The sequence below is a fragment of the Rhineura floridana genome, chromosome 3 (assembly GCF_030035675.1).
Source record: "Rhineura floridana isolate rRhiFlo1 chromosome 3, rRhiFlo1.hap2, whole genome shotgun sequence".
Classification (NCBI taxonomy): Eukaryota; Metazoa; Chordata; class Lepidosauria; order Squamata; family Rhineuridae; genus Rhineura; species Rhineura floridana.
The window spans coordinates 146,820,192-146,844,316 of record NC_084482.1 but is presented as its reverse complement, the minus strand read 5'-3'; the positions used below and the strand labels follow the sequence as shown (position 1 = coordinate 146,844,316).

The 24,125-nt window shown below is 46.7% G+C and overlaps 1 protein-coding gene across 7 annotated transcripts; it reads left to right on the top strand.

Moving 5' to 3' along the window:
- Positions 1-372: 372 nt before the first annotated feature.
- WNT5A (Wnt family member 5A) lies at positions 373-21,520 on the top strand. 7 transcript variants are annotated; one of them, XM_061618256.1, is made up of 5 exons: positions 373-961; positions 6,255-6,382; positions 7,448-7,713; positions 12,214-12,506; positions 17,422-21,520. In XM_061618256.1, exons 1-5 carry the CDS (start codon positions 956-958, stop codon positions 17,878-17,880), a joined length of 1,152 nt encoding a protein of 383 aa, XP_061474240.1. In that variant the 5' UTR covers positions 373-955; the 3' UTR covers positions 17,881-21,520. The 7 variants fall into 7 exon arrangements, with proteins under 7 accessions (XP_061474240.1, XP_061474237.1, XP_061474241.1 ...); XM_061618253.1 differs by having other exon boundaries at positions 6,252-6,382; XM_061618257.1 differs by lacking the exon at positions 373-961 and adding an exon at positions 1,612-1,777 and having other exon boundaries at positions 6,252-6,382.
- The last annotated feature ends 2,605 nt before the right edge of the window (positions 21,521-24,125 follow it).

Sequence of the window (24,125 nt, the reverse complement as noted above, 5' to 3'; positions counted from 1 at the left end):
TTCTAGACGAGCGGTGGTGGCAAAGGAGTGCTAGCTGGTTGCTTCCGCCGAGCATCTCTGCGCTGGGTCCGGACTTGGAGACTGCTTGCCTGAGGTACTCCTTAAAACCTCGCTCCGGGTTGCAATAGGTCGACGCAGAGCGCATGCGCGCCTCTCCGCGGGCTTCTTTGCCTGATCCCCCTCCTTTTCGCTTCTTTGCCTTCGGACGCCGTCGCCGCAACTTTCCTTACACTTCCAAGGAGCAGAGAGGGTAGAAGCGCGCCTGCCCACGGCAGCCGCAGCCGGAGGAGGAGAGGAAGACGGCGATCGACCCTGCCCCGCATAGCATGTAGTGGGGTGGTGAGGGGTGGGGGGAGGAGGAGGAGGAGGGAGGCCGGGAGGGGGGAGCGGCACCTTCGCGCTACTGCTGGCCATGGATTGGGGCAGCCGCCCGAGTTGCAGTCGCCCTCGTCGCCGCCTCGCTCTTTGAAGCCCGGACGAGCTCCCGTCGCCTCGACACTCCCCCCACCTTCGCTCGCTTGCCATGGGCACGGCTCAACAGCCCAGGGCGCCCCGCGGGAGCGGGTAGGCAGGAGGCGAGCGCCGGAAGAAGTCTGCAGGCGCGCCCTGGAGGCATCGAGCCCCGCACTGGCGGCTGCCGCGCCACCTGGGCTAGTCTGAGGCGAAGAGCCGAGCCGGGTGAAGCTGCCAGTCCCGGAGCCCGTCCCGTCTCTTGCGCCTCCGTCGCGATCGCGGATGGACCTTGCGAGGGAGGCTGCTCTGCTCCGTCGCGGAAGCGGCTGGCCGGGCCGAAAGAACCCTTTCCCTCGTTTGCCCGTTGCTGATTTGGAGGATAAGGCTAGGATTTGGGCTTCGGACTCCCTCGCTCCTTGGATTACTTGGCTGCAACGCTAGACTCTGCTCCTCTCACCACCCCCAGCTTCGGCTCTTTCTCTCCTTGCCCGCCCCGACAACAATGGAGGTGAGTGAGACTTGGGAACGAGAAGGGGTGTGCTTGAAAGTCGCTCGCTCGAGGAGGGGAAGGGGGTCCCAAGCGGGGCGATGGCGGGAGTTGCTCCGAACTTTTGATCAGGGTGAAGTCGACGAGAGAAAGAGCGAACGGGCTGGAAATCTCGCTCGGCGGGGAGGGAGAGCTCAAGACGGGCTATGGCTTCAGATTTCTTGAAATATTGGGTTTAAGGTGAAACTGACGAAAGAGAGAGAAAGAGAGGTTTTCGTCTAATGATCTCGTCTCTTTCAATCGGGGATATCTTTGTGCCCCCCACCCTGAGCCAAAACTCCAAACCTGTTGCTCTAAAATGCCACAGCCTTCCCCAAAACTGGCCTCCTTGTGACTGTCTTACAAGGATTGATTTCGGTGGAAAGCCCTTCTCTGTCCTATTTAAATACGGATCCCCAGCGCCTTCCGCTTCTCAGCTCCCCCCCCCCCGCCCCTAGGATGGGGTTTAAAAGACATATTTCGCAGATTTCTATCGTGCGGGCTTCTAGCGAAGAAAGCAGGCATGGCAGACATGGAGGAGGCCTGTACCTTTAAGGGAACTTGGCTCCTGGCCAGTGAAAAACCTGGATGCTGTTCTCCCGCCTCCTCCGCCTCAGTCCCTCAAAATGTTGCTCTCCGCTTCTGCATATTGTCCCTTGGCATCTGTGAAGGGTTCCGCTTGTGTCGGAGGGGGAGGACGGGAGGGCCTTTGTCTCTCTTCTTTCGCCCGCCGCCCAAGCCTCGGCGTCCCTTTGATGCTCTTCAGGCTCCCCGTGGAAGAGGCCGCGCGTGTTTGTTGTGAGTTGTCAGTTACAGGCTAAATTAGTTGCAGTCGCGAGGTCAGCGAGAGTTCAGTTTCACCCAGAAACTGCTCTTTGTGGGGAGCGGGGATCCAGGGCGATCCTGAACGAAAGTGCCTTTCTTCGGAAGAATCGCGGGGTGAGGAGAGAAAGGCAACCCACCCTTGTCCTTCCACCTCCGGCACCTCGAGCATATGAGTGGCGTTCCCTCTTGGAAAAACCGAAGCCCGTCAGACCTTGGAATGCTCCGGCCTCTTTCCTTCGGCAGCTCCCCTCCTCTCCCCTTTCTCTCTCTCTCTCTCTCTCTCTCTCACACACACACACACCATCTCCAGGGCAAGGTGGTAGGCTCGCTCTTCGCCATGCCAAGCTGCCCAGCCGGCCCGCCTCGGCAATTGTTCCTGCCTTTCAGGCTGCATGCCTACACTTACCCACGGTAGAGCTCGTGTGAAAACGGCGGTCATAAAACCAGATGCCCTAACAGGCTTTCCAGACCTCTGTTTTTTTAAAAGGGGGGAGGGGGGGAGAAGGAAGCCAGGATCGCAGGCGGGCGAGCCCCCTCTGGCAGATGGATCTCTCTCTCTCTCCCTGTGTGTGTGTGTTTAAAGCTTGTGTTCACCAGCGCTGTAAAGGCGACGGGCTGCTCTGGACGGAGGCCGCCTTTGCCAATGGGCTCTCTGCGAAGTTTTAACGGTTCCGTCCTCTCCGGCGGGTTCTTTCCCGCGGCCGTTGCTGGACACCGAAAAACGGCTCGGGGTAACAGACCTGGGATATCGTGAGGATCTTTGCTGGCGCGGCTGTCTTTTTGGTGCCCTCTGAAGGGGTCTGCGTCTCCCGGCGCTCGTTCTTTTTCTCTCTCCGTTCTAGATTAAATTGAACGGAATAATCCCAAGAAAATCGTGAAATTTAACAAAACAAAACTAGAGGGAGAAACACGAAGAGAGGAACCCTTTCCTCCCCCCGCCCTCCCCCATGTTAGCATCTAAGCAAGGGCTCCGTTTCGCGGTTCAGGCTGCCCTCTATAGGGGGAGACGGAGAACGGCGCTGTCGCCTTTAAATGAAAGCCGGTCCAGCTGAAGCTCGGCGCAGAATTCGGGCTCAGGCAGTCGTTCCATCCCGATTCGTCCTGCCGCCTGGCCAATTTTTTCAAACCCAGGTGGCGACATATAAGATATACCAAAGCTTCGGTTCGCAAGCTCGGTCTAAGGGAACCATATCGTAGCGTTCGATTCGGCGCGCAGGGAGTTTGAATGGAATTCCTCCCGAAGAACAGCCTTCAGGCTCCGATCCCGCGGATGTCACGATTGCCCAGTGGGCCAGAGTCTAGATAAGGGACTCGACTGCTTCTTTGGGCTCTGGCATTCTCCCCATTAGGAACACTTTTGTAAAAATCGGGTGCGGGCATCAACTTCCCAGGATGGCTTTGGAGAATCTTCCCGCGCCGGCTTCCCCCAACGGGCGCCTTGCTATGGCTGCCCAGTCCCGTAGAGACCACCTCGGACGGCTCCTCCTTGAACCCCTTGGCCGGTCCTGCATCGCTGAGTGGCGCTGCCCGTTGCGTTGCCTCTCCGATGACGCGCTGTCACGGTCAGAAAACGGGGGGGGCGAGTTAGGCTGGGAGCGCGGGGTTGCCGGCGGGGGCTCCTTGGGGAGGTGCGCCGAGCATCCGACCTGCTTCGCTTGCGTAATCCTCGCCCTGCGACCATCGCTCTGAGTCCCACAAGGCAGATGGGAAAACCGAGGCTGGGCGAGGGGAGCAGGCCCCACAGGGAGTGCGTGGCAGAAACGCGCGCGGGGGTGTTGTTGTGTGACTCCAACCTAGTTTCAAGACACACCCACCCCCTCCCGCATTCCTGGCCTTGTTTCGCCCATACTGGGTGAGGATCTTTCCCTTCTGCTTGGCTTGACACGCAGGCTCTCTGCCCTCTTTTTGCCCCCCCCCCGGCCTTCTCTCCCTCTCCCCCTGGGTCCCAATTTGCTGGAGCGTGGACGGCTTTATGGGGCATGAACTCTCCACATTCCTCAAAGGCGCTTCAGGCTTGCTGGAGAAATAAGTCGGGCGCCGTCAGCGGCCTCTCACGAGACGCGCAAACCCCTCCGGTCTGTCCCCCAAATTCCTACAGCTTGGGTAATACGCTTGGGGAGGAAGGCCGCTCCACGAGGCTAAATTGACCTTTTTATTTTCGAGGTGGCCAGGGTATGATTCTTTGTTTCCGGTGAGGACACACACACACACACACGGCAGGGTAGGGCGGTAGGCTAGGTTTCCCCCATCGGGACGTTTCAGCGCAAGAACCGCTTTTCTCGCAAGGCGATGGGCTTGTTGACGGCAAAAGGGAGCCCCCAGTGTGGGCGCGTCAGCCTTGGAGGCCGGGATAGCCGCCCTCCACCACGGACGAGCGAACGAAAATCCCGTCCGTGAAATCGAAGGCCCCTATTTGGAGTTCAGCCGATCGCAGCCAGAGAAGCCCCCGGCTCTTGGAGCTGACGCCAATGCAGCTGAAGCGCTCTGTGCCTTGAGCCGCCTTAAGCCCCTGTTAGCGACGAAGGCTGGTGTCTTGAGGAACCCTTTCCGAAGGAACGAAAGCCGCGGGACGGCCTTCTCCGTCGACGCCGTTAGGATCGGCTTCTCAATCAGGGTTGAAGTACTTGCGGAAAGCGGCGGTTGAGGCCAAGCTAGCGCGCACGTCTCGAGTGGGAAAAGGAGACTCTCTTTGTTTGCATTATTAGGGCGTCATCCTGTCCCTTATCGGATTCTTGGAGTCGGGCCAATAAAAATGTTGCCATATGTGTAAATCCCATGGAAGCGGATGGGGCTTTATTTTGATGGTAAGGACTGGACGGTTGCTGCCGCCTTTGTGGGTCGAATTGCCTCCAGCCGCTCTAGATTTCTCTTTACACAGACTTGAATGGCCCGCTTTACACGGAGGAAAGCCTTTCTACCCTGCGCTCAAACCCCCGGGTTGCTGTCTAACTGGTGCTGGGAGCAGTGAGAGGTACCGCACAGATACTCTCTATTTCTGGTCTCGGAGGCCCTCGTGGCGCTTTCTCGAGAGTAGCCCCGTTCAAATTCGCACACCCTTCCCCCACCGTTCAAAATCGCCTCGGATGGGTTGACTCCGGAGTAAAGAGTGTCTGGAATAATCCACGTAAAACTGACCGGGGGGGAGGGGGTCATTGTGGAGTGTAGCCGCCAAACTGAGACGGGCTGGAAATCCCTTTCCATGCGAGATCAAGGGTTTGCACACACTTCACAAAAGTAGACAGTGAACTTTCTCTCCGCCCCCCGCAAAAAAACTGGTGTTATATGTTTCCTCTGCCTCTCCTCCACCAGGTAATGGGAAAGGCAAGAAGCACACCCCCGTCTCCATTAAGCAGTACTTGGAAGGGTTCCTCACAGCCGTTCGCCCCTCGCTTTCCTGATGGTAAACAGAAATTGGCTGCATGGAGGGGGCGGGCGGGGAAGCCGAGGCAGTGAACCAGTTCGCTCCACGTCGCTGCCCGAGGCTGGAAGAGCTTCCAATACGCCCCCCCCCCCCGCGCGCGCGCTTGCAACTGGCTCGTCCCGGGATATTGCTCGCCTGCCTCTCACTGCCTCCATGCCCAAATGGGCTCCATGGAAGCCCTTTTGATCTGCTGCTTTGTTTGCCCGCAGCGGGGGGACCCGGCGCGAGGCTGCTTCGACAACCGTTACCTTCTCGACATCGTTGCTTCTCCGCCCCGTCATAACTATTTTTGATAGGGCAAGGGGAGTGGAGGTGGAAGGGGGGGTGACCGTCCGTCTCTGCCGGGCTTGGTTTGTCTCGGAGCCAAAGGTCTTGCGATAGGGAGGGGGGGGGAGGAGGACGGGATCGGGGCTTGTAGGCATGGGCGCTGGGGAGGAGCGATGGCGGGCCGTGGCAAACGTGCTTTGCAGACACTTTCCCCAGCGAGGTCCGTTCGGAGGATTCGGGTCGGGCAGCAGCTCCTATCATTAAAAGGAAGGGGGGGAGGAAGAGGAGGTTAAAAAAGGAGGAATCCTGGTTTGAATTCGGAGCGGAGCCCCGCGGCCGGCCGCACTTTCTTGCGCCTCCCCAGCGGGACGCCCCCGCGACCCAGAGCAGCGTCTGACTGTCCCGCTGGTTGCTTTCCCCGCGGCGGGGCGGAGCGGAAAAGCGCGGAAGGTGCTGCCCGCTTCTTTTTTCCGGGGGGAGGAGCGGGTGCGTGTGGGAACGGTGAGCTGTGTACTGCTGCTCAGCTTTTCTTCAACCTCGAGGGATCTGCCTGGGGATCCGCTCAACAGCTGAGCTGTAGCAGTAGGGGGAGAGAATGAACTTGGAGTAGAGGAGCCATCCCGCAAGTCGCTGGCTGGGCTGGGGAGAACAAGGGCCGCCGTTGACCCCAGCACCACCCCCGCTGCCCTTTGCTGAGATGGTCTGACCCCAGCAATAAATGCTTCTCTCTTTGTCTCTACACTCTTTCCTCCCCGGCAGAAGAAGTCCATGGGAATCTTAGTCCAAGGTGGAGCTCTGTGGAGCGAGGCCATGACTTCCAAGTGCCTCTTCTTGAGTCTGGCCATCTTCTCTTCGCTTATCCAAGTTGTGATAGAAGCCAGCTCTTGGTGGTAAGTTTTTTTTAAAATAATCTTTATAGATTAATTTAAAAAACAAAACCCCACCCAATTTCCAGTAAAATGAACAAGGCCTAGTTTGCTCCTGGAAAAACTATAAACACAAACCCTAAATCCACTGTGGACTTAATTTTTCTATTCCTGTAGGGATTGGGGGGGGGACTACAGGCAGCCTTCATTTACATAGTCATTCTTGGTTTGCAATAAGCGGTATTGTTGAAATGAAATTAAATGTGCAGTTGCAGTTGGGAATGTTTGTCTCACCTCAGATTCACATGCACGAAAAAGTGAACCATGGAACATACATCTGAGTAACGGGTTTAGGGTCTTGTTGTTGGTTTTACCTTGAAGAATCAAGCAAATGAGGCCGTGCAACCCTAGGGCACTTACTTGGGAGTAAGCCTCACTGAACTGAATAGGGTTTGCTTCTGAGGAAATACACTCACAGCTATGCTGTACGGGAACTAAGATTAAATTTAGCCTTTTAAAAATAGGCACACATGTTGAGGTTTTTAAGAGATTTGGGGACTAATACTCTTGGTAACCAGATTCACTTGCATGTCAGTTCTTGGTTGTGAATTTTAAATGCAGTCTATCTAGAAATTCCATCTAATTTATCAGGCCTTATCATATGTACTTTATTGATAATCAGACTGAACTTGTGGTGGTGGTGATTCTCTAGCTGGTAGATAGTTATAATCTTTGTTTAAAATGATATGGCATTTTCAGGTTCCAAGAAAGAAAAAAGATCCACAGGGAGGGATAGTGTGAAATTTGAAGCTGGGGGGGGATCATATTTAGAGAGCTGCATAATTCAATGTCTGTCTCAATAACTTCATGCATGTGGTTTGCTTTAACTTTCCAACCATAAAACAAAACTGAAGACTCCCCTCCTTCCCACAATTTGGCCGCTGTCCCCAGCACACCAAATGGGATTTACTTCCAAGTAAATTTATTTTAGGGCCGAGTTCCATGTTTGTGGAATCCATGCACCCATGTGCCTTCAGTCACAGTATTTGATGCTATCCCTGATTAACATGACTCTTTGTCTTTTCACAGGTCTCTGGGTATGAACCACATGAATCCGATGAACCCTGTTCAGATGCCAGAGGTGTACATAATTGGAGCCCAGCCACTTTGCAGCCAACTGGCAGGGCTCTCTCAAGGACAAAAGAAACTGTGCCACTTGTACCAGGACCACATGCAATACATTGGAGAGGGCGCAAAGACGGGGATTAAGGAATGCCAGTATCAGTTCCGCCACCGAAGATGGAATTGTAGCACTGTGGATAATAACTCTGTGTTTGGCAGAGTCATGCAGATAGGTAGGAAGTGCCTGGGAGTGTAAGTGGAGGATTTGCGTCATGTTGTGTGCTAGGAAAACTTGCTAGGTTCATTATGCGCCATTGAAACCGTCAGGTCGGGAAAAGGTAAAGTGCCTTTAGCCAGAGACGGTCCCTTCTGTGAAGTTAGCTGCACATGGGAGACGGTTGGCGATATGGAAAGGGAAGACTAGCACTGCAGTTCTCATCTTGACCCCCCATGTAAATTAAAATGAAGCCCTATCTAAATTTCAGGGATGGAAGAACAAAAAAAGGTGTGGTGTTCGGCCAACACAGGGCCATGTTTGTGTCTGGGATTTGAAAGCTGTATAACAATTGAATTTGTCTTCAGGGTAACCACACGTCAGTATTTGCCATACCATAATTTTTATACACAATCCATTTTCCCTCACAGCCCAGTTGCATGCTTATTTGGAAGTAAGCCCCAATGTGTTCAGTCGGGCTTACTCCCTAGTAATTGCAGCCTTACCCTTCTCTCCCATAGCAAAATAATTGGTGTTTAAAGGAGATTTTAATTTAGAAGTGAATATGTTGGCACTCGCAGTCAGCATGCTTTCGCGGAGGCTAAGATCATAGGTAGGTGTTGCATGCATTTTAGTAATTATTATTGTTAATTAAAAATGCTACCTTGTAGCAATCTCCTAATCCTTATATGCTGAGAGTGTAGCTTCCGTCAGTTTCTTTTGACAATGCAGTTCTGCTGGAGAGCTTACATCAGCACAAAATACTGCCCCCACTTACCAGAGTGCAGGATTGATCTCAAAGGGTAACATTAATGACTGACAGGTGCTGTTTCTCCTCTATTATAATAATGACATTTGTAGTGTTCATTCAGACTTGCACCTCTCCCCCCCCCTTGCCTTGATAACTTGTAACTTGGGTTTACCAGTATTCAAAATGCAGAGGTCGAAATCTAATTTTAAATTCCTCTTTTTGAAATAGGATAGGGAAAGATTGGAATGACTTTAAAATTAGATTAAAGGTAATTTCATTTATGAATTGAGTAGGCTTCTGCATTGCTTGAAGGGATGCTGTTAAGCTGCATTTATCCTAGAAGTTAATTTTATGTAAAAATAAGCTTTACAAAATCTCAGATTAAACATTTTCCAAGCTTTTTTTTAAAGGCACTAAGTGGAAACACTTGTTTATTGAAGACTTGAGTCTTGCAGATTTGCATTACGGATGCTGTAAAACTGAAAGGCTTAGAATAACTGGTTAGATTCTCACTGCTCCATACTGAAAAGCAAACAAAAACAGGAAAGTACTGAAACCTTAAGCATCAACTTCAGATTAGAACATTTGCCCACCTGGTCAGATATGTTCCAGCCTTGAAGACTGTTTCTCTGAAATCTAAGTTGCCAGGGTCTCTTTTCACAAAATTTTCATCTGTAAGTCTTGGAACTGGTGCCCATTTGCTTTCAGGTCTCTGCTTCTTCTCCATAAGACATCTGCATGTATTTATTTTTATTTAATATGGTAATTGGCCACTTAGATTAACTGAAACTAGAAGTGAGTGTAATGTGTGTATCAAGCTCTTAAAGATCCTGAAAAGTGTATTCATTGAGAACAAGTCTGCACTCTCATTTCATAGTTGGGCCTAGTTTCATCAAATAAACCATTTGATTGGTTGCTGTTTCTCTTGAATGGGGGACAAGATTTCAGGTTCAGTGCCCTGCTTCCTGCATAAGTGAAGCTCAGCCTTACAGTGCTATAAATCCACTGAGAGTGAATGCAGTTATGACAAAAGATTGTGCCAGTTTAGGCTCTGTCACCGGATATATATGTTTCTCTGGAACTTCTTTGCTGAAAGTGTTATAAGGTGATACAGTTTTGATGTAGTACACTCAAATCCTAGAAGTTTATATAATATTTCAGGCTAATGCCTGTCCAAATTTAAGTCAATACTCCAGGGAATTTTAATAGATACTCTTAGCTGCTGAAATTGCAAACAAGCTATTGTTGGGGTACCAAAATGTAATCAGTGTCTCATTATAAGTCAAATCTTTCTCTGTGTATCTATCGTAGGGCTTGATCATCCCCACAGTTATAATCCTGATTCATAACAGTTGTGGGAACCTTGGCATTGACTTCAGTGCAGTGTGCACCAGTGTGCCACAATATTGCTAGCCCAGATAAAACATGCTGATTCCTTGCTTTTGAATGATCCTGGAAAGTTGGTTGCATAATATTAGGAAAGTGTGTGTGCGTGTGTGTTAGTGTCCCCCCTCCTCCCTCAGAGAGAGAAGGTAATAAAGTGCAGCAAATTCAGTGAATAACTTTAAAAAAATGTCATCTCTGACTAGATCTCTTTGGAGTGAGGAAAATTCTACTGCACTGGCTATAATAGTGGGATCTCAGCTTCAAGCTAAAGATGCTCTTTAAAAGTAAAGAGCTCTTCTGTCTTATCATATGTCTGTGTAAGTCCTTGCAGCTTGATAAAAAAAAGAGAGAGAAGGCTGTGGCCTCCTGTATTCAGCCCAGCTGCTCAGATCCCACTGAAGGTGATGGCATTTCAGCAGCCATACTGTGAGCAGAACTATAGCCTAAATTCCCTTTTGAGAAATGTAAGTGAATCCTCTTGCTTGCTCGGAAGCCTTTCTTTCCAAATAGCATATATGGAGGGAGGGCTTACTTTTTCTTTTTCTTGTTGAATCGGACATCAGCAATTTACATGGGAGAATGCAAAGAAACCTTTAGATAATAATAAAAGGATCACATTTGTGCTTTGCAGAGAGTGAAGACCTTCTAAACAAACCAGCCCTCTGCTGGCAATGAGACATCGAATGCTGTCAAAGTTGATGAGACTTGCCTTAAACAGACTCCTACAGTCTGAAGCTGAAGCCTACAGAAAGAGTTCCATGGCACAGGGTTGCTTGCTCAAACTGTTTTCCCCTCCTCTGCAAATTTCTTCCATCTGTTTTCTCTCTCTTAGAAGTACGCCTATCTCTGCTTTTTTGCCCCTGTCCGGACTTGAAAGGGTTCTCTTAGAATATGCTTGCGAAGAAGAACCTAAACGTGGCATGATTTCCCCCTAAATGATAACGAGATCTGTACGAGAGCTATATATGCAGAAGTGGATTAGATAGGCAAAGCTACTATGCACATTTCTGTGAATTAGACTAGAATAAAAATTACAGGGTAATTCCGATGTTCTGCTGTGTGTATTAAAATTGAATCAAGTTTTCAGATATGATAATAATTGGTTTGGGAATAAGTATCCTCACAGAAGGAAAGCTAATGTACCTAACAGTCCTATATAGGGTGAAGTTATTCAAAAGTAGGAAGATATTCTCAAGCAGAAAATGTCTCCGTACAATTGCTGGATTCTCTAGGGGTGTGCCTTCATCGTCCTGTTCCATGTATAAAAAGTTTGATTTTCAGTGATGCCTAATTTCAGCAAATAGAACAAATCATTTTAGTTGTTACAGCAAAACTTTCCTCAAGATTGTTAATGGGCGCTGAAGATGGTGTGAATATAATTAGCTAAAGAACCCACTGAAGACCGGGCTCTTTGAAATCTGTGTCCCCCTTCTTTGTACTAATGAAGTTCTCCAAATTGTTTCTGTGAAACAACAAAACAGCTCTGGCTCTTAGAAATGTTAGGAGTACACAGCAGACAGCTTTGGGCATAGCTTTGAGAGTTGCTACTGTGAGACAGTGTGAGACCACTGTGCATTGCGCCATACCTGCCAGTACTTGAATAACAGAAGGGGAGGGGTTCTTACCTTCTGTAATGACCCCTTTACCTACTGTTGTTGAAGGCTACAGAGGGCATGCTTTGGCTAAAAGGAGGAGGGAAATATGTGGGCTTCATCAAGTTCCTATGGAATGAGATTTGTGTAAATGAATTGTTTTGGGGGGGAATTGGATTTAGGTAATGTACTAACCGATGAATTTCCCTTCAGGATACCTAGTAATTCGCCCACTTGAGCTGGGCTATCCATTCTAAAAATGTCTCTTGGGGTGCAATCCTATGCACATTTACTAGGGATTAAGTTCTATCAAAGTAAATGGGACTTAACTTCTGAGTACACATGCACAGGATACACTGCCAAACACCTATTTCAAGCCTTTTAATGCAGAATACACTTTAGAAAGTTTCTACCATTTTTCTCTGTCACTTACGGAGCTGATGGCCAGACCAGAGGTTTTCCCTCTGATAACCATTCCACCTTCTCAGATGATTTTAGCTTACTAGATAATTCAAGAGGGCTGAATTTCCTTTTAAGTAGTTCCTTTTCAAAATTAGCATTGCAGACACAAGGGTTTTTTCCCAATCTGAGCATGAACGAATGCCAGCAGCCTTAGTGAAAATGTTGTGTGCCGTCCATGTGCTACTGTTGACTTTTTTGAAAGTTCATAAGTCATGTTGGAAGAGGGAAGCTTGCAATGTAAAGGCAATCTCTTCTTTGCCCCTAATAAATACTACAAGTATGTAGTCCTGGTCCGTAACCCTGAGCCTCCCCTTTTGTTTCCTTGCAGGCAGCCGGGAGACGGCCTTCACGTATGCCGTCAGTGCTGCAGGAGTGGTCAATGCCATGAGCCGGGCCTGCCGGGAGGGGGATCTCTCTTCCTGTGGCTGCAGCAGAGCGGCCAGGCCCAAAGATTTGCCCCGGGACTGGCTATGGGGTGGCTGCGGAGACAACATCGACTATGGCTACCGCTTTGCAAAGGAGTTTGTGGATGCCCGTGAACGAGAGAGAATCTATCAGAAAGGATCTTATGAAAGCGCGAGGATCTTGATGAACCTGCATAACAATGAGGCAGGGAGAAGAGTAAGTGGCCAGAAAGAGAGTGTTTTCTTTTACCATGATGCCAAACCGTTCCCAAGGTCCATTTCACTGTTTTCCCTTCCCCCGGTAATGGTAATATGCATTCTCAAATCTGTGTGTGCCTGTCTTTGGTGAGATGAGTTTTCTCGCAAGCCAGTCTTCTTGCGAGACCGGATGGGCAAGTTCTGGGATTTCCCTTTGGATGTGGCAGGGAAAAGCTTGAATTTCAATGCAAAGGAGTGACAGTGAAAGAAGCAGTCTAGGAGCTAAATGACAATTTGAAGGGCCACGGGCTGATATGCTTCCTCCATGTGGGGCTAAAGATGTACTTCCCGCTTCCTCGCCCCTCCCAGGTTCTTCTAGTAAACTTGTGTGAGCCACAGTGGATTTTCTGCAGAATAGAATTTCATTAGTTTACCTTTCCAGCCCATCCAGTTTTCTTTGGAGAAGGTGAAAGAAGCGCTGTATTTGCTGGAGTGAAATATTCTTGCAAGGGGGTTATTTTCACTCTTCCTTGTAAGGTTATTAAAAACAAAAAGCCCAACAACCAGCTTCTCTGTATTATTAGAAAACATGCTCTTTTGCGGTGGAAGTTGGTTTTTATGGCTTTTTTTAATCTTCAAAATCTTTTAAACGAATGAGTGTAAACTTATTTTTATTGCCCTGAAGTGGAAGGAGCCAAAGTCATTATTTTCCTAGAATTGACGGTGCCAGGAGTAAGGCGACTGGAGACTTTACACTTGAGTTTCAAGGTGAATTAGGATGAAGGATAACTGAAAATTAATAGCATTTAAATGTGAGAAGGAGGCATCGGAAAGCAGTGGAAAGTCCAATTTGCCACTCGGCAGAAGAAAAATGACTTTTCACAGTTGCCTATGTCGGCTTCAAGTGGTTCCCCATTACCGCCCCCTTTGAGCAGCCTTCCTGCAATGGCATTTGGCAGAGTTTGAATTCTCCCTCCCCCCCCCATTTTTTTTTAATGCTGGGTGGAAGTGGCATTCAGCATCCACCTAATGTGTCAGACCCCAGGATTTTTGGGGCTGTGTCAACACTGACTCATGTCTATTTATACAGGGTAAATTATCTAGGTCTCCTTGCCAAGGCTTTATAAAGAGGATATTGCGGTGTAGGCCTGTCCCCCACCCAGAGGTGTTTGGGGGTTTTCTCTTTTGGATGGCATTGCTCAGCTGTGTGGGGAGGGAGCTGCTGATCCAAGAGGGGAAAACCTGCCATAGGGAGCAGGGGTAAGGAGAGAGAAGATCTGATGCAAGTCTGATATCAGCAAGCCGGTCTGCTGACGGATCAGATATGATTGGTTTTCTTTTGTTTCTGTCTGCTTGCATATGTTACTTTGGCTGATTGTTTTGGTGGTATAGCATCTGCTTTGTGAGTGGAAGGTGCTGGGTTCAATCCTTGGCATGTTCTGGTTGGGCTGGGAATACCTTGTCTGAAACTGCCAGCCAGTGTAGACCAGGGGTGGGGAACATGTGGCCCTCCAGATGTTGTTGAACTTAAAATTCCTTCAGCCCCAGCCAGCAGAGCCTAATGATCAGGGATGGTGGGAGTTGTAATCCAGCAACATCTGGAAGGCCACAGGTTTCCCATTCCTGGTGCAGACAATACTAAACTAGCTGGAGCAATGATCTGACTTGGTAGGTAGCTTCCTATGTTCAAGGGGGTGGGGAAGGGCTATAGCTCGGTGGCTTACACATGGGCACAACTCTTTCTAGTTCTCCTTTTTTGGAATCTGCCCTCTAATGGTTCTCAGCCTGCTACTGCTCTTTACTACTCTGGGGAAATGACCACCACTGCATGCACAGTATCTCCCACTCTTCTGCCTAATCCTATAAGCTGGCAGGCTCATATCTCTTCAAAGTGAGGTGCTTTTCATTTTCCATTTGAATGAAGTTGGAAATGGGCTTTTGATTATGGTTTGGAGCAGGGCCACTCAGCCACCTGCCATGGCATGGTGATAGAGAAGGGACGGGATGCCCTGATACTACCTTTATAAGGGGATGGGGGGGCTGTGCCACAGCTAGTACCAGGCAAGTCCATGGTTGCTAACTGGATGGGTGCTCCAGTGACAGCAGTAGTCTGTGCCTGCTCAAGCACTCAGCAAACATGCATATGTGGGGGATTAGCTGTGGCTCCATTGCTACCTTCCAGTGTGAAAGATAATGGCAGGATGACCCCCCATCCTTTGACATGACAGCCTCACTGGTTTGAAGGCAAACTAATAATTTGCAACAGTTTGCTCACTTTTGAATTCGGAACAAGCTATGGTTATTATTGTAAGCAAGGAAGTGGTGGAGGGAATTGGCTGGATGAGGTGATAAGGGAATATGTGAACAGAGAACCCAGCATGTTCCAGTGGCCAAACTACCACCACCACCACCATTTAAATGTATATCCCACCCTTCCTCCAAAAAGGAATGTTTGTAGGTTGCAGTGGTTCTCAGAGTGGGCCATAATGATACTGCTGATGATTGTGGTGGTGGTGATGTGTTTGAACTGACAGCAATGAAAATAAAATCAGTTCAGGCAACAGGGCTTTTAAAGCTATAGTCAGGAAATACAAAACCAAGGAAAATGATACATAAGAACTATGGCACGTTATCAAAGCTCCACCACCAGGTAAAACAAAAAAGGCACAGTAATAATAATAATAATAATAATAATTATTATTATTATTATTATTATTTATGAATCGCCTATCTGGCCGAATTAACAGCCACTCTAGGCGACGTACATCAATACAATAAAATACAATATAAAACAGTGAGGGCCACAATTAATAATTAGACTAAACACTACAATTCTGATTAATGACAGTATTAAAAGCTAACCCACCCCAGGGATCCCGTAGGCCTGCCTGAACAGCCAGGTCTTCAAGGCTCGGCGGAAACCTATCAGGGAGGGGGCATGGCGAAGGTCGAAAGGAAGGGAATTCCAGAGGGCCTCTTAGACACTTCCTTTCTAACCTCTCGCAGGGCAACTGTTATGTGTGGAATCTAACTGGTGGCATTGGAGATGAGGTGACACAGCTTATCCCGAAGACCAAGATTCAATATGCTTTGATTCCCCTCCAAAAGGAAGGGAGGTGGTATTCGGACCTCACCTGAAGGGGAAGGGAATTTCGCAGCTAAGGAGCCACCCCCTCTGTTGCAGTCAGCAGCACCAACAGAAGGCAGTTTGCTCTCAGGCCTCTGTCAGGCTTCGCTGCTGATGTCTACCCTGAGCTCCCCTAATTTTTTCCCTGGCAGCCCAAGAATCACCAGATAGCTGGATGTAGCCATCCTTTTGATTTTTCCTTTATAGCGTATCTCTGGAGCAGGGGTGAAAAACGTTTTTCAGTCCTAGGGCCAAATTCCCTTTTAAGCAACAACCCTATTTTTGGGGGGGGCATGCTAGGGTGGGTGGGACTAGAAGCAAAAGTGGGTGGAGCAGTGAATGTAAATTTTACCTTTGTATAGTGAGCTCACTTTACACACACACACACACACACTCTCTCTCTCTCTCTCTCTCTCTCTCTCTCTCTCTAACTTCTACCCAAGCAATCAAGAATCATTGTTCAGTGACACATTCCAGTGTAATCACAGTCGATGAGGAGAATCCCAAGAACCACACAGAAAGGTGTAGAGGGCTACATTTGGCCCCAAGCCTGAGTCTCCCCACCCCTGCTCTGGGGCACTGTGGGAAATTAAAAAGGAGTCTAGACTCAGCCATGCAATACTTCTTACAGTGCTGCCTCCGCAGCCAGGTAAGGCTTGCCAGGGCCCACTAACCGAAGAAGGCCCCCCAAAGAGGTCACTTTTCCCTGTACTTTGTCATACCTGGAGCTGACCCTGCCAGCCAGTATAGATGCTTTAGCCACCATGTGGGAGTGCTCTAATTGCCATGCAATGAGTTGTTTGCATGCATTTTAGAGATGATGTAAGGAGTTGGCCAGGACCACCGATCCATATAATCCAATACTGTCAACTCCTGTGATCCTTTTAACTGAAGATGACAGTGAAATGAGGACCCTTCTGCAGGCGAAACATGTGGCCTGCTGCTGAGCTCTTGTCCCCTCGATGCCAGTCCAAATGGCCAAGACAAAAACATCTGGAGAGATGTGGAGAAAATGACCCAATTCATGTGGTGAGCCACGGTATGCAAACAGCTTTCCATGGAGTAATTCATAGCAGCCTCCATGGTGTGGCAACACCATCTGCGAGAACATTAGGAAGAGTGCAGTATAATCAAGAGTCTCTTTCAATTTGTGCATGACAAGCGATGCTTATTTATTTATTTTTGTCGGCAATTTATAGCCCACTTTTTGGTATTGTCCAAGTGGCTGGTGAAAGGCAATGCATTTTCAGTAACTGATCGGCTGCAAGCTGAACAGAGAGATGAAAGCCAGGCTAACTTCTGCTTCTTTTTTACACACACGCATACACATGTTCTAGTTATGATGTGTGTCTCTGTGTATGTATATATAAATATAATTTCCCCCTGGGTTATTTTTATTAGAAAGGTGACTTATAAGCCCATTAAACAAAGGAAGAGACAGACAAATAAGTTGACAGGCAAACCTGTCAGAAGTTCCTCTTTGTGTGCAGGGCATACTACATGTGCCACGTTATGCTGGTTGACAGTTAAAAACAGATGGGGCTTTGTGTAAAGAGAATGAATGAAAGGAGAGCCAGTTTTAATCACCCCTCTAAAAAAGGGCCAGTTTTTTAAAGGATGCCAACAGGGCCATTCAAAGCAGTCTTGGAAGAGTGAGAATGCCAAGCTGAGAAACACGACGGTGTAAATGGAAATTGTTTACCTATTGGGAAGGCTGTGTCAAAGCTGTCCTCTTGTGGGTTTGCAGTAGAAGCACATTTTGTGATGGTTGCCCTGACCTTGTTCCCTCTTTCTGACTCTAATCTAGACAGTGTACAGCTTGGCAGATGTGTCCTGCAAATGCCACGGTGTGTCTGGATCATGCAGCTTGAAGACCTGCTGGCTGCAGCTGGCCGACTTCCGCAAGGTTGGTGATGCACTGAAGGAGAAATATGACAGTGCAGCAGCTATGAAGCTCAACCCTCGGGGCAAGCTGGTGCAAGTGAACAGCCGCTTTAATACACCAACCATCCATGACCTGGTGTACATTGACCCCAGCCCTGATTACTGTGTGCGCAATGAGAGCACTGGCTCCTTAGGTACCCAGGGGCGGCTCTGCAACAAGACTTCAGAGGGCATGGATGGCTGCGAACTCATGTGCTGTGGCCGGGGCTACGACCAGTTCAAGACGGTACAGACAGAGCGCTGCCACTGCAAGTTCCATTGGTGCTGCTACGTGAAATGCAAGAAGTGCACACAGATTGTGGACCAATTTGTCTGCAAATAGATGGGAATGGGTGGGAAGAGCTGTTCCGGTCTACCAGCAGAGGGCGGGGGTTGCCCCAAGAGAGTCTCCACTCTTATTTATAGAGTCCAGCGGGTGCTTTCCTTGTTTATAGATTTTAAAAAATCTTTTGCAATGAAAAGTGATGGGAAACCTTGCTGAATCCACCTCAGACTGTGCATAGTTTTTTTCCCCAATAATGTGGAAGAACCCGAGAGAATATTTATTTTATACAGTTGGAATTAAGACTTAACAGGAAAAAAAAGATAGAGTAGTTCAAAGGGAAATTCAACCTATCCCCATATAGTCTCGTGGGACATAGTACATGTGCAGTAGATGAGGTATCCGTGTTACATGCTTTGGATCAGAGCATGGCCTGTATGGACTTGGTGGCATACATATCTATACAAGAGATTTCTTCTAAGCTTTAGTGACCAAAAAAGAATCAAAACAGTCAGATGCAATGTTGATTGGTATATCTATAACCCCTAGCATGAATCTTCCTCAATATCAGTCGCATGGCAACTTGAAGGTATGGATGGACGTCTAAGTTTCAAAAAGCCACAGTTGTGCGGCTAGGAAACATGTAAAGGCCTTGAATTTAACATGGTGTTTCCCCCTTTACGCTTGGGATTTCTGTGCAAATGCATTGTGGGGATGTTGGCACTCTGTAGCAGCCGGTGTGGTAGGGCAGAGCCATGGAGCTTTCCCCCCGACACCAGCCTTTCTACAGCTTACCTGGATGGTACCAGGCCAGGGTTAGGGATGGGACAGAATTTAGATTCACTCTGCATTTCAAGTTGAATCTACTAACTTCACCCTTTCTGAAACAAGATGAGAACCGAAACAAGCCACCCTTCGAAAGTTGCACTTCTTCAAATTTGGCAATGCAGGTCGCCAACCAAACAATGTTTATAAAAATGCATATATTTGGGGAAAGTGTGCATGAAAAGGAATATATGAGTGAAAATGACCTGCAAAAATACATTATCTGATGAGAAACGGCTTGCAAAAATGTGTATATTAGTCAAAATTGCCTACAAAAATGTTTTATTAGAGAAATTCACACTAAAATGCTGGATAATTTTCATAAGGATTTTTTTTTTAAAGATCACATGTTGCTGCAGAAATATGAACTGCAGTTGAGACTGGAAAAGTGAAAAGTGGAAAGACCTGAAATTGACAGACCTTTCCATCCCTATCCAAGGAGGTGGTGAGTTCGAGGCTGTGCAAATACTCCTGCACTGTCTAGGTAAACTGTAGTGATGTCAGTGTTCTGTCCCACTACACTGGCCACTATTGATGCCAATAAAGGTACCGCACACGAAAGATTTTAGAATGGGAAGGTGCTGCAGTTCTCGTCAGCACCATTCCCATAATGCACTTTCTCATGAGTCTCCAGTAGTAAAAAGAAAAAGGGTATTATCTGAATGGGCTAAGAGCATTTCTTGCTTCAAATGTCTAGCATAACCAAGAGAAAGAAAATCTGACTGACGGCACAGCGTAGATCAAAGAAAAATTTGGAACATTGCCTCTTCAAGCAAAAGATGCATGTCTCACATTTAGAAAGCCTTACTGTCTTATTTTATAAGAATATCAAAGAGTTATCTGTGGAATTTCCTAATCTGTGTGTGTGCTATTTTGACTGTGCTGAACTGCAGCTGTGTTGTATGTGCAGTGAAGTTCTTTTTTTTTTTTTTAAGAAGAATTAATTTCAAAACTAATCCTTTATTTTTAAATTGTTGTGGGCAGTTGGGTCCCTTTTTTTAAAAAAAAGAAGTTGACTGATAGCATTGTGGAATTTGGAAAAATGCTGAGCTGATGATACAACAGTATGATTGTTTTGTAAGTGGCTATGATGGTTCGAAGTGCAGTGTGGCAGCAATGCCCACTTGATCATCTGTGTTTCCTTTTCATTTTAATGCACAATGCTTTAGAAGTATATTACAGCTATGCACAAACTGCTCAGACTGTACTTGAGCAATTATATATGGGAAAACTATGGTCTGCTGGTGTCTGGTATCTCATACCCTTTTTAAATACATGTATGTTATCAGTACAACAAATAACAAACCAATGATTTCTTTCTCTCATTTTTTTTAAAAAACAGTAACACACAACAATATAAAAGGCTTTCAAATTACCAGGAGTTTCTTTGTTTAGACGGAACATGTTGTTATCCCCTCCACCACCTTAAAACAATACACACTAACAAAGGGTTTATTATTATTATTATTATTTTAAGCTGGTTTTTAGCCACTTTTTGCAGGGCTTTATAACACATGGGTATCGAAGGGTAAGTCAATCGCAAATTAAGAAATCCTTTTTTTTTTCTTACAGTGAGTGTAGTATCTTTCAGCTCAATTCAGTGAAGACTTCTTCTGAATACTCTCTACTGCTGGTTGTGGTTTTGGGCTTATAGGTACAGATAGCTTAATACGTGAGTTTACAATGGTTTAGAACAGCCTCCCCCAGTCTAGTGCCCTCCAGATGTTTTGGACTGGAACTCCCTTCAGTTGCACTCAGCACAGCCAATTGTCAGGGACGATGGCAGCTGAAGTTCAAAAGCAGACAGACTATCACCAGCATGTAACTCTGATGCTGAAAAGCTTGCACTGGGTGCCCCTAATTCTACTGGGCCAATTTCAAGGTTCTTGTATTAATTTACAAGGCCCTTAACAACTTGGGGCCAGGGTACCTCAGAGACTGGCTGATTCCTTATATCCTGCAAGGTTTCTGGGGAATTCACTGTTAGCGGTCCTCAGTGGCTCAGATACATGGCTGTTGAACTTCTGAAGTTCGCTGAAGGCTTTTTAAAATTTCAGCAGGCATTTGAGTTTTTATGTTGCAGCTAACTGTATTTGATTTTATGATCCATACTGTATCCCTTTTGTACAGCACTTAGAAACTATTGTATTAAGTGGCATATAAATCATTTAACTGAATAAATCTGGAGAGCACCAGGTTGGAGAAAGCTGGCTTAGAATCATTCTCTTCCTGCAAGGGCATTATTGGTAATAATGGAAATAAGATACAGAAAAACTTCTTACTCAAATGGCCTATGTAAAAATAAAAGAGAAACTCTTTCCTTTGCCACAAAAATTCAGTGCCTTCTTTTCGTTTCTTGCAAGACCTCCTCCCAAATTCATCCTGCCCAATAAATATAACCAGATTGGAATGAATTCCAGGTTTCCACCTTAGCATTACCATATTAGAAGCTTTGATTTTTCAAAAGTCTCTGAGCTCTCTCATTAGCGCCATCATGATTATCAGCTTTCCAGATGATGATTGCTCTTAATTTATTGTGCAAGAGTATATTTTCTTCCTTGGTTCCTGGTGTTTGCAAACCAATGTCAACTTAAAAACAAAAACAAAATAAAGCACTAGTTCACTGAATATGTCACTTTTGGTTTTTATTATACAAAAACCACAATCCTTTTTGAAAATATGTTGAATTACTTATTCTTTATAGCGACTCCAGTCTGTGAGCAGACAGGAGTCTAATGATCCTAGCTATTAAAATGCTATTTAATGTAAAATATTTCACTTGTGTTCTTCAGATATTATGTAAATCTATTATGTCCTCTTCTTTGTTCTGTACATTTAATGTACATATTTTCATCTCGTGTGATTTGTATATTTCACTGGGTTTTGTTTTTGTTTTTTAAAAAAGGCTTATGCCATAATGGAAGATAGACTATAAAAATAAAATGTTGGTTATATATTGGGAGGTGATTTTAATTCTTTTGGAAGAGGGTTTTTATTTAAACAATAAGTGGTGTTTTAAAAATTATTTTGTTGTAAAATAGACAAATGGCACTCAAACTGATTTTTATTTTTTTTAGACCTGTATATGTAAAAGCTTTACAGTACATGATTATACATTTCTACTTGGAAGTAAGCTTCATTCAGTTCAATGGGACTTACTCCCAGGTATGTGTGTTTAGATCTAGCAACTTAAGGATGGAGATTCTTGATAGAAACTGGAGGCTGCTGTTAAATTCTACAAGAAATTTGAGAATGCTGAGCTTCTGTTTTTACCCTGATCTAGCTGGGGCAATACATGAGTATATCTCTAGCTAGATGAGAAACCACATGAACAAACTGTTCCTGCTTGTGCAGTTCCCTTCCCTTGGTCAACAGTTAGTTGATCCCTTTTTGGAAAGCTAAAACTGGATTGATGGGCCGTTCAGGAGGATTCAACTTCCTTTCCCCTGCCAAACAGCGGCGCAGCCCTGGCCGCTTTGCGCATGCTGTACTGGACTTCATTTCAAATTGCAAGTTGCCTTTTAAACAGGAAAGAAGAAAGATCCATAGGATGAGCCTAAATTACAGGAAATATTTAAGAGGTTAGAATGTTGGTTGTTGAATATATGCAAACAAGCCCACCAGTGGGTGTGCCATTAAAGCTTTTCAGATATTACACTCATTATATGCAGGGCTGGCACCAGGCATGACTGGGCCCTTTGCCACCAGCCTGCCCTGGGCCCACGGCACCATAGCCCAGCACCCCCTGATGCAGGTAGAGGGGCTAAAAAGCGCATGCCCCACCTACCTCTTGTGTTGTGTGAATGACGTGCGAGAATATCACACATGCCTGCCATCAACCAAGATGGCAGTGAGGGCATAAGCCCCTTAAGGAAGCCCCCGCCACCATTTTGGATGATGGCAGGCATGCACACACATTGATGGGAGAGGTAGGGTGTGTGTGCATGCTGACTTATTGAAGACCCTGTTTGCATTGGAGGGTTGCCTGGGAGTTCCCTCTCTGCAAAACGTGGCAGGGTCAAGTTGCAGGACCTGATGCTACTGTGGATCATGGAACAGGAGTGCCACCCTCCTACCCTAAGTAGGGGCCCCTATGGGCCACAGATGCCCTCGGCCAGGACCCAAACTGGCTGCCCTCTGGTTGCTGGCCCTGATTATATGGATACAAATGAAAATTAATCCGATACTTACAGTCCAGTCAAGCTGCCATTGCTTTGCTGGATTGGTAATCTAGTAGTCAACAGGCTATAGCTAAGATTTTGAAAGGAGGAGGTAATGATCTTCTAAAGCAGAGACAGATGTAGAAGCCGCAAACGTTTCCATTACCATTTCTGTGTGTATGTTGCGTCTTGACTTGAAGAGTCCTGCAGGTACATATATACTCCTCCAGTGGCAGCTTTGACACTAGGAACTGGTAGTGGCTGGTGCAGTGGAACTGAGCTGTGGAGCCACCCTCCCTGCATTGGCATCTCTTCAGATTACCTGGGGGGGGGGCTGGGTGGCGGTGGCAAGATCAGGGCTCTTTAGGTGCACTGGCAGGGATGGTAGATTTGCTCTACTGGTACACCCATGTAGCTCTATCCCGCTACCACCCTGCTGCAGCCCAGTCCAGATAAGCTGCAGGGACACCAGTGTCAGGAGGGTGGCTCTGTAGCTCCACTCCACCACACGGGCTTCTACTCTTAGGAACCAATATGATATTTTATTTTTCACTGGCTCTGCCTTTGTGCACTCATTGGCGGCCATCCATACTTTGTATTCACATTTGCCAAAGTTTGCTTTTTTAAAAAACAAAACCATAACCCTATATGAATTTAGTTTCTTGTATGCCGCCTTAAAAATTTAGTGATCTGTGGCTGTGAATTCAGAAATCCTGTATGAATCAGTTTTACTGATTTCAAAAGTACCAGGACAGTTACTTTGACTAACATCACACAGCTAAGGACACACACACACACACACATTCACCAACAGAAACCTGGTCCACTCCACAGTTGATTTCTTGAAATCTTTGCCACCTCAGCAAACCTGATAGCTTTATTTTTCAAAAAGGCTAGTCTAATGTACTCAACCTCGCTCTTTGGGTGCCAAGAATGTCTTATGCCACAAAAACAGAAGATCAACATGTAGTGTGCTTTAAAATAGCACTTCTGGGTAAATGCAATTACTGTGGTCCGATTACTCACATCTGGTTCCATTTTTCTTCACTTGTATATTGACCAGTGTTATTTATTGCAAAAACATCGACCTCCAGTTCTATAGGTCAGCATTTATGGAGGGACTGGAGTGTGTTCAAATTCTTTCTAATAGGAAAATTAACAAATTTGTGTATCTGAAGCAGCAGCAAAACTGCTACAGACAGAAGGGAGATGATTTGACCAAATTTATCCGCTGAGTTCTTGATCGCTTTCTTACCTTGACAGTAGGTTAAAAATATCTGAAGAATTTCTTTAAAACTGCAGTCTTGCAACAAAAAAGTC

Bases quoted from the DNA above. Each gene is read 5' to 3' on its own strand.
- WNT5A (XM_061618253.1), top strand. The intron at 6,383-7,447 runs GTAAGTTTTTTT...GTCTTTTCACAG, and splicing joins ATAGAAGCCAGCTCTTGGTG to GTCTCTGGGTATGAACCACA. The intron at 12,507-17,421 runs GTAAGTGGCCAG...ACTCTAATCTAG, and splicing joins ACAATGAGGCAGGGAGAAGA to ACAGTGTACAGCTTGGCAGA.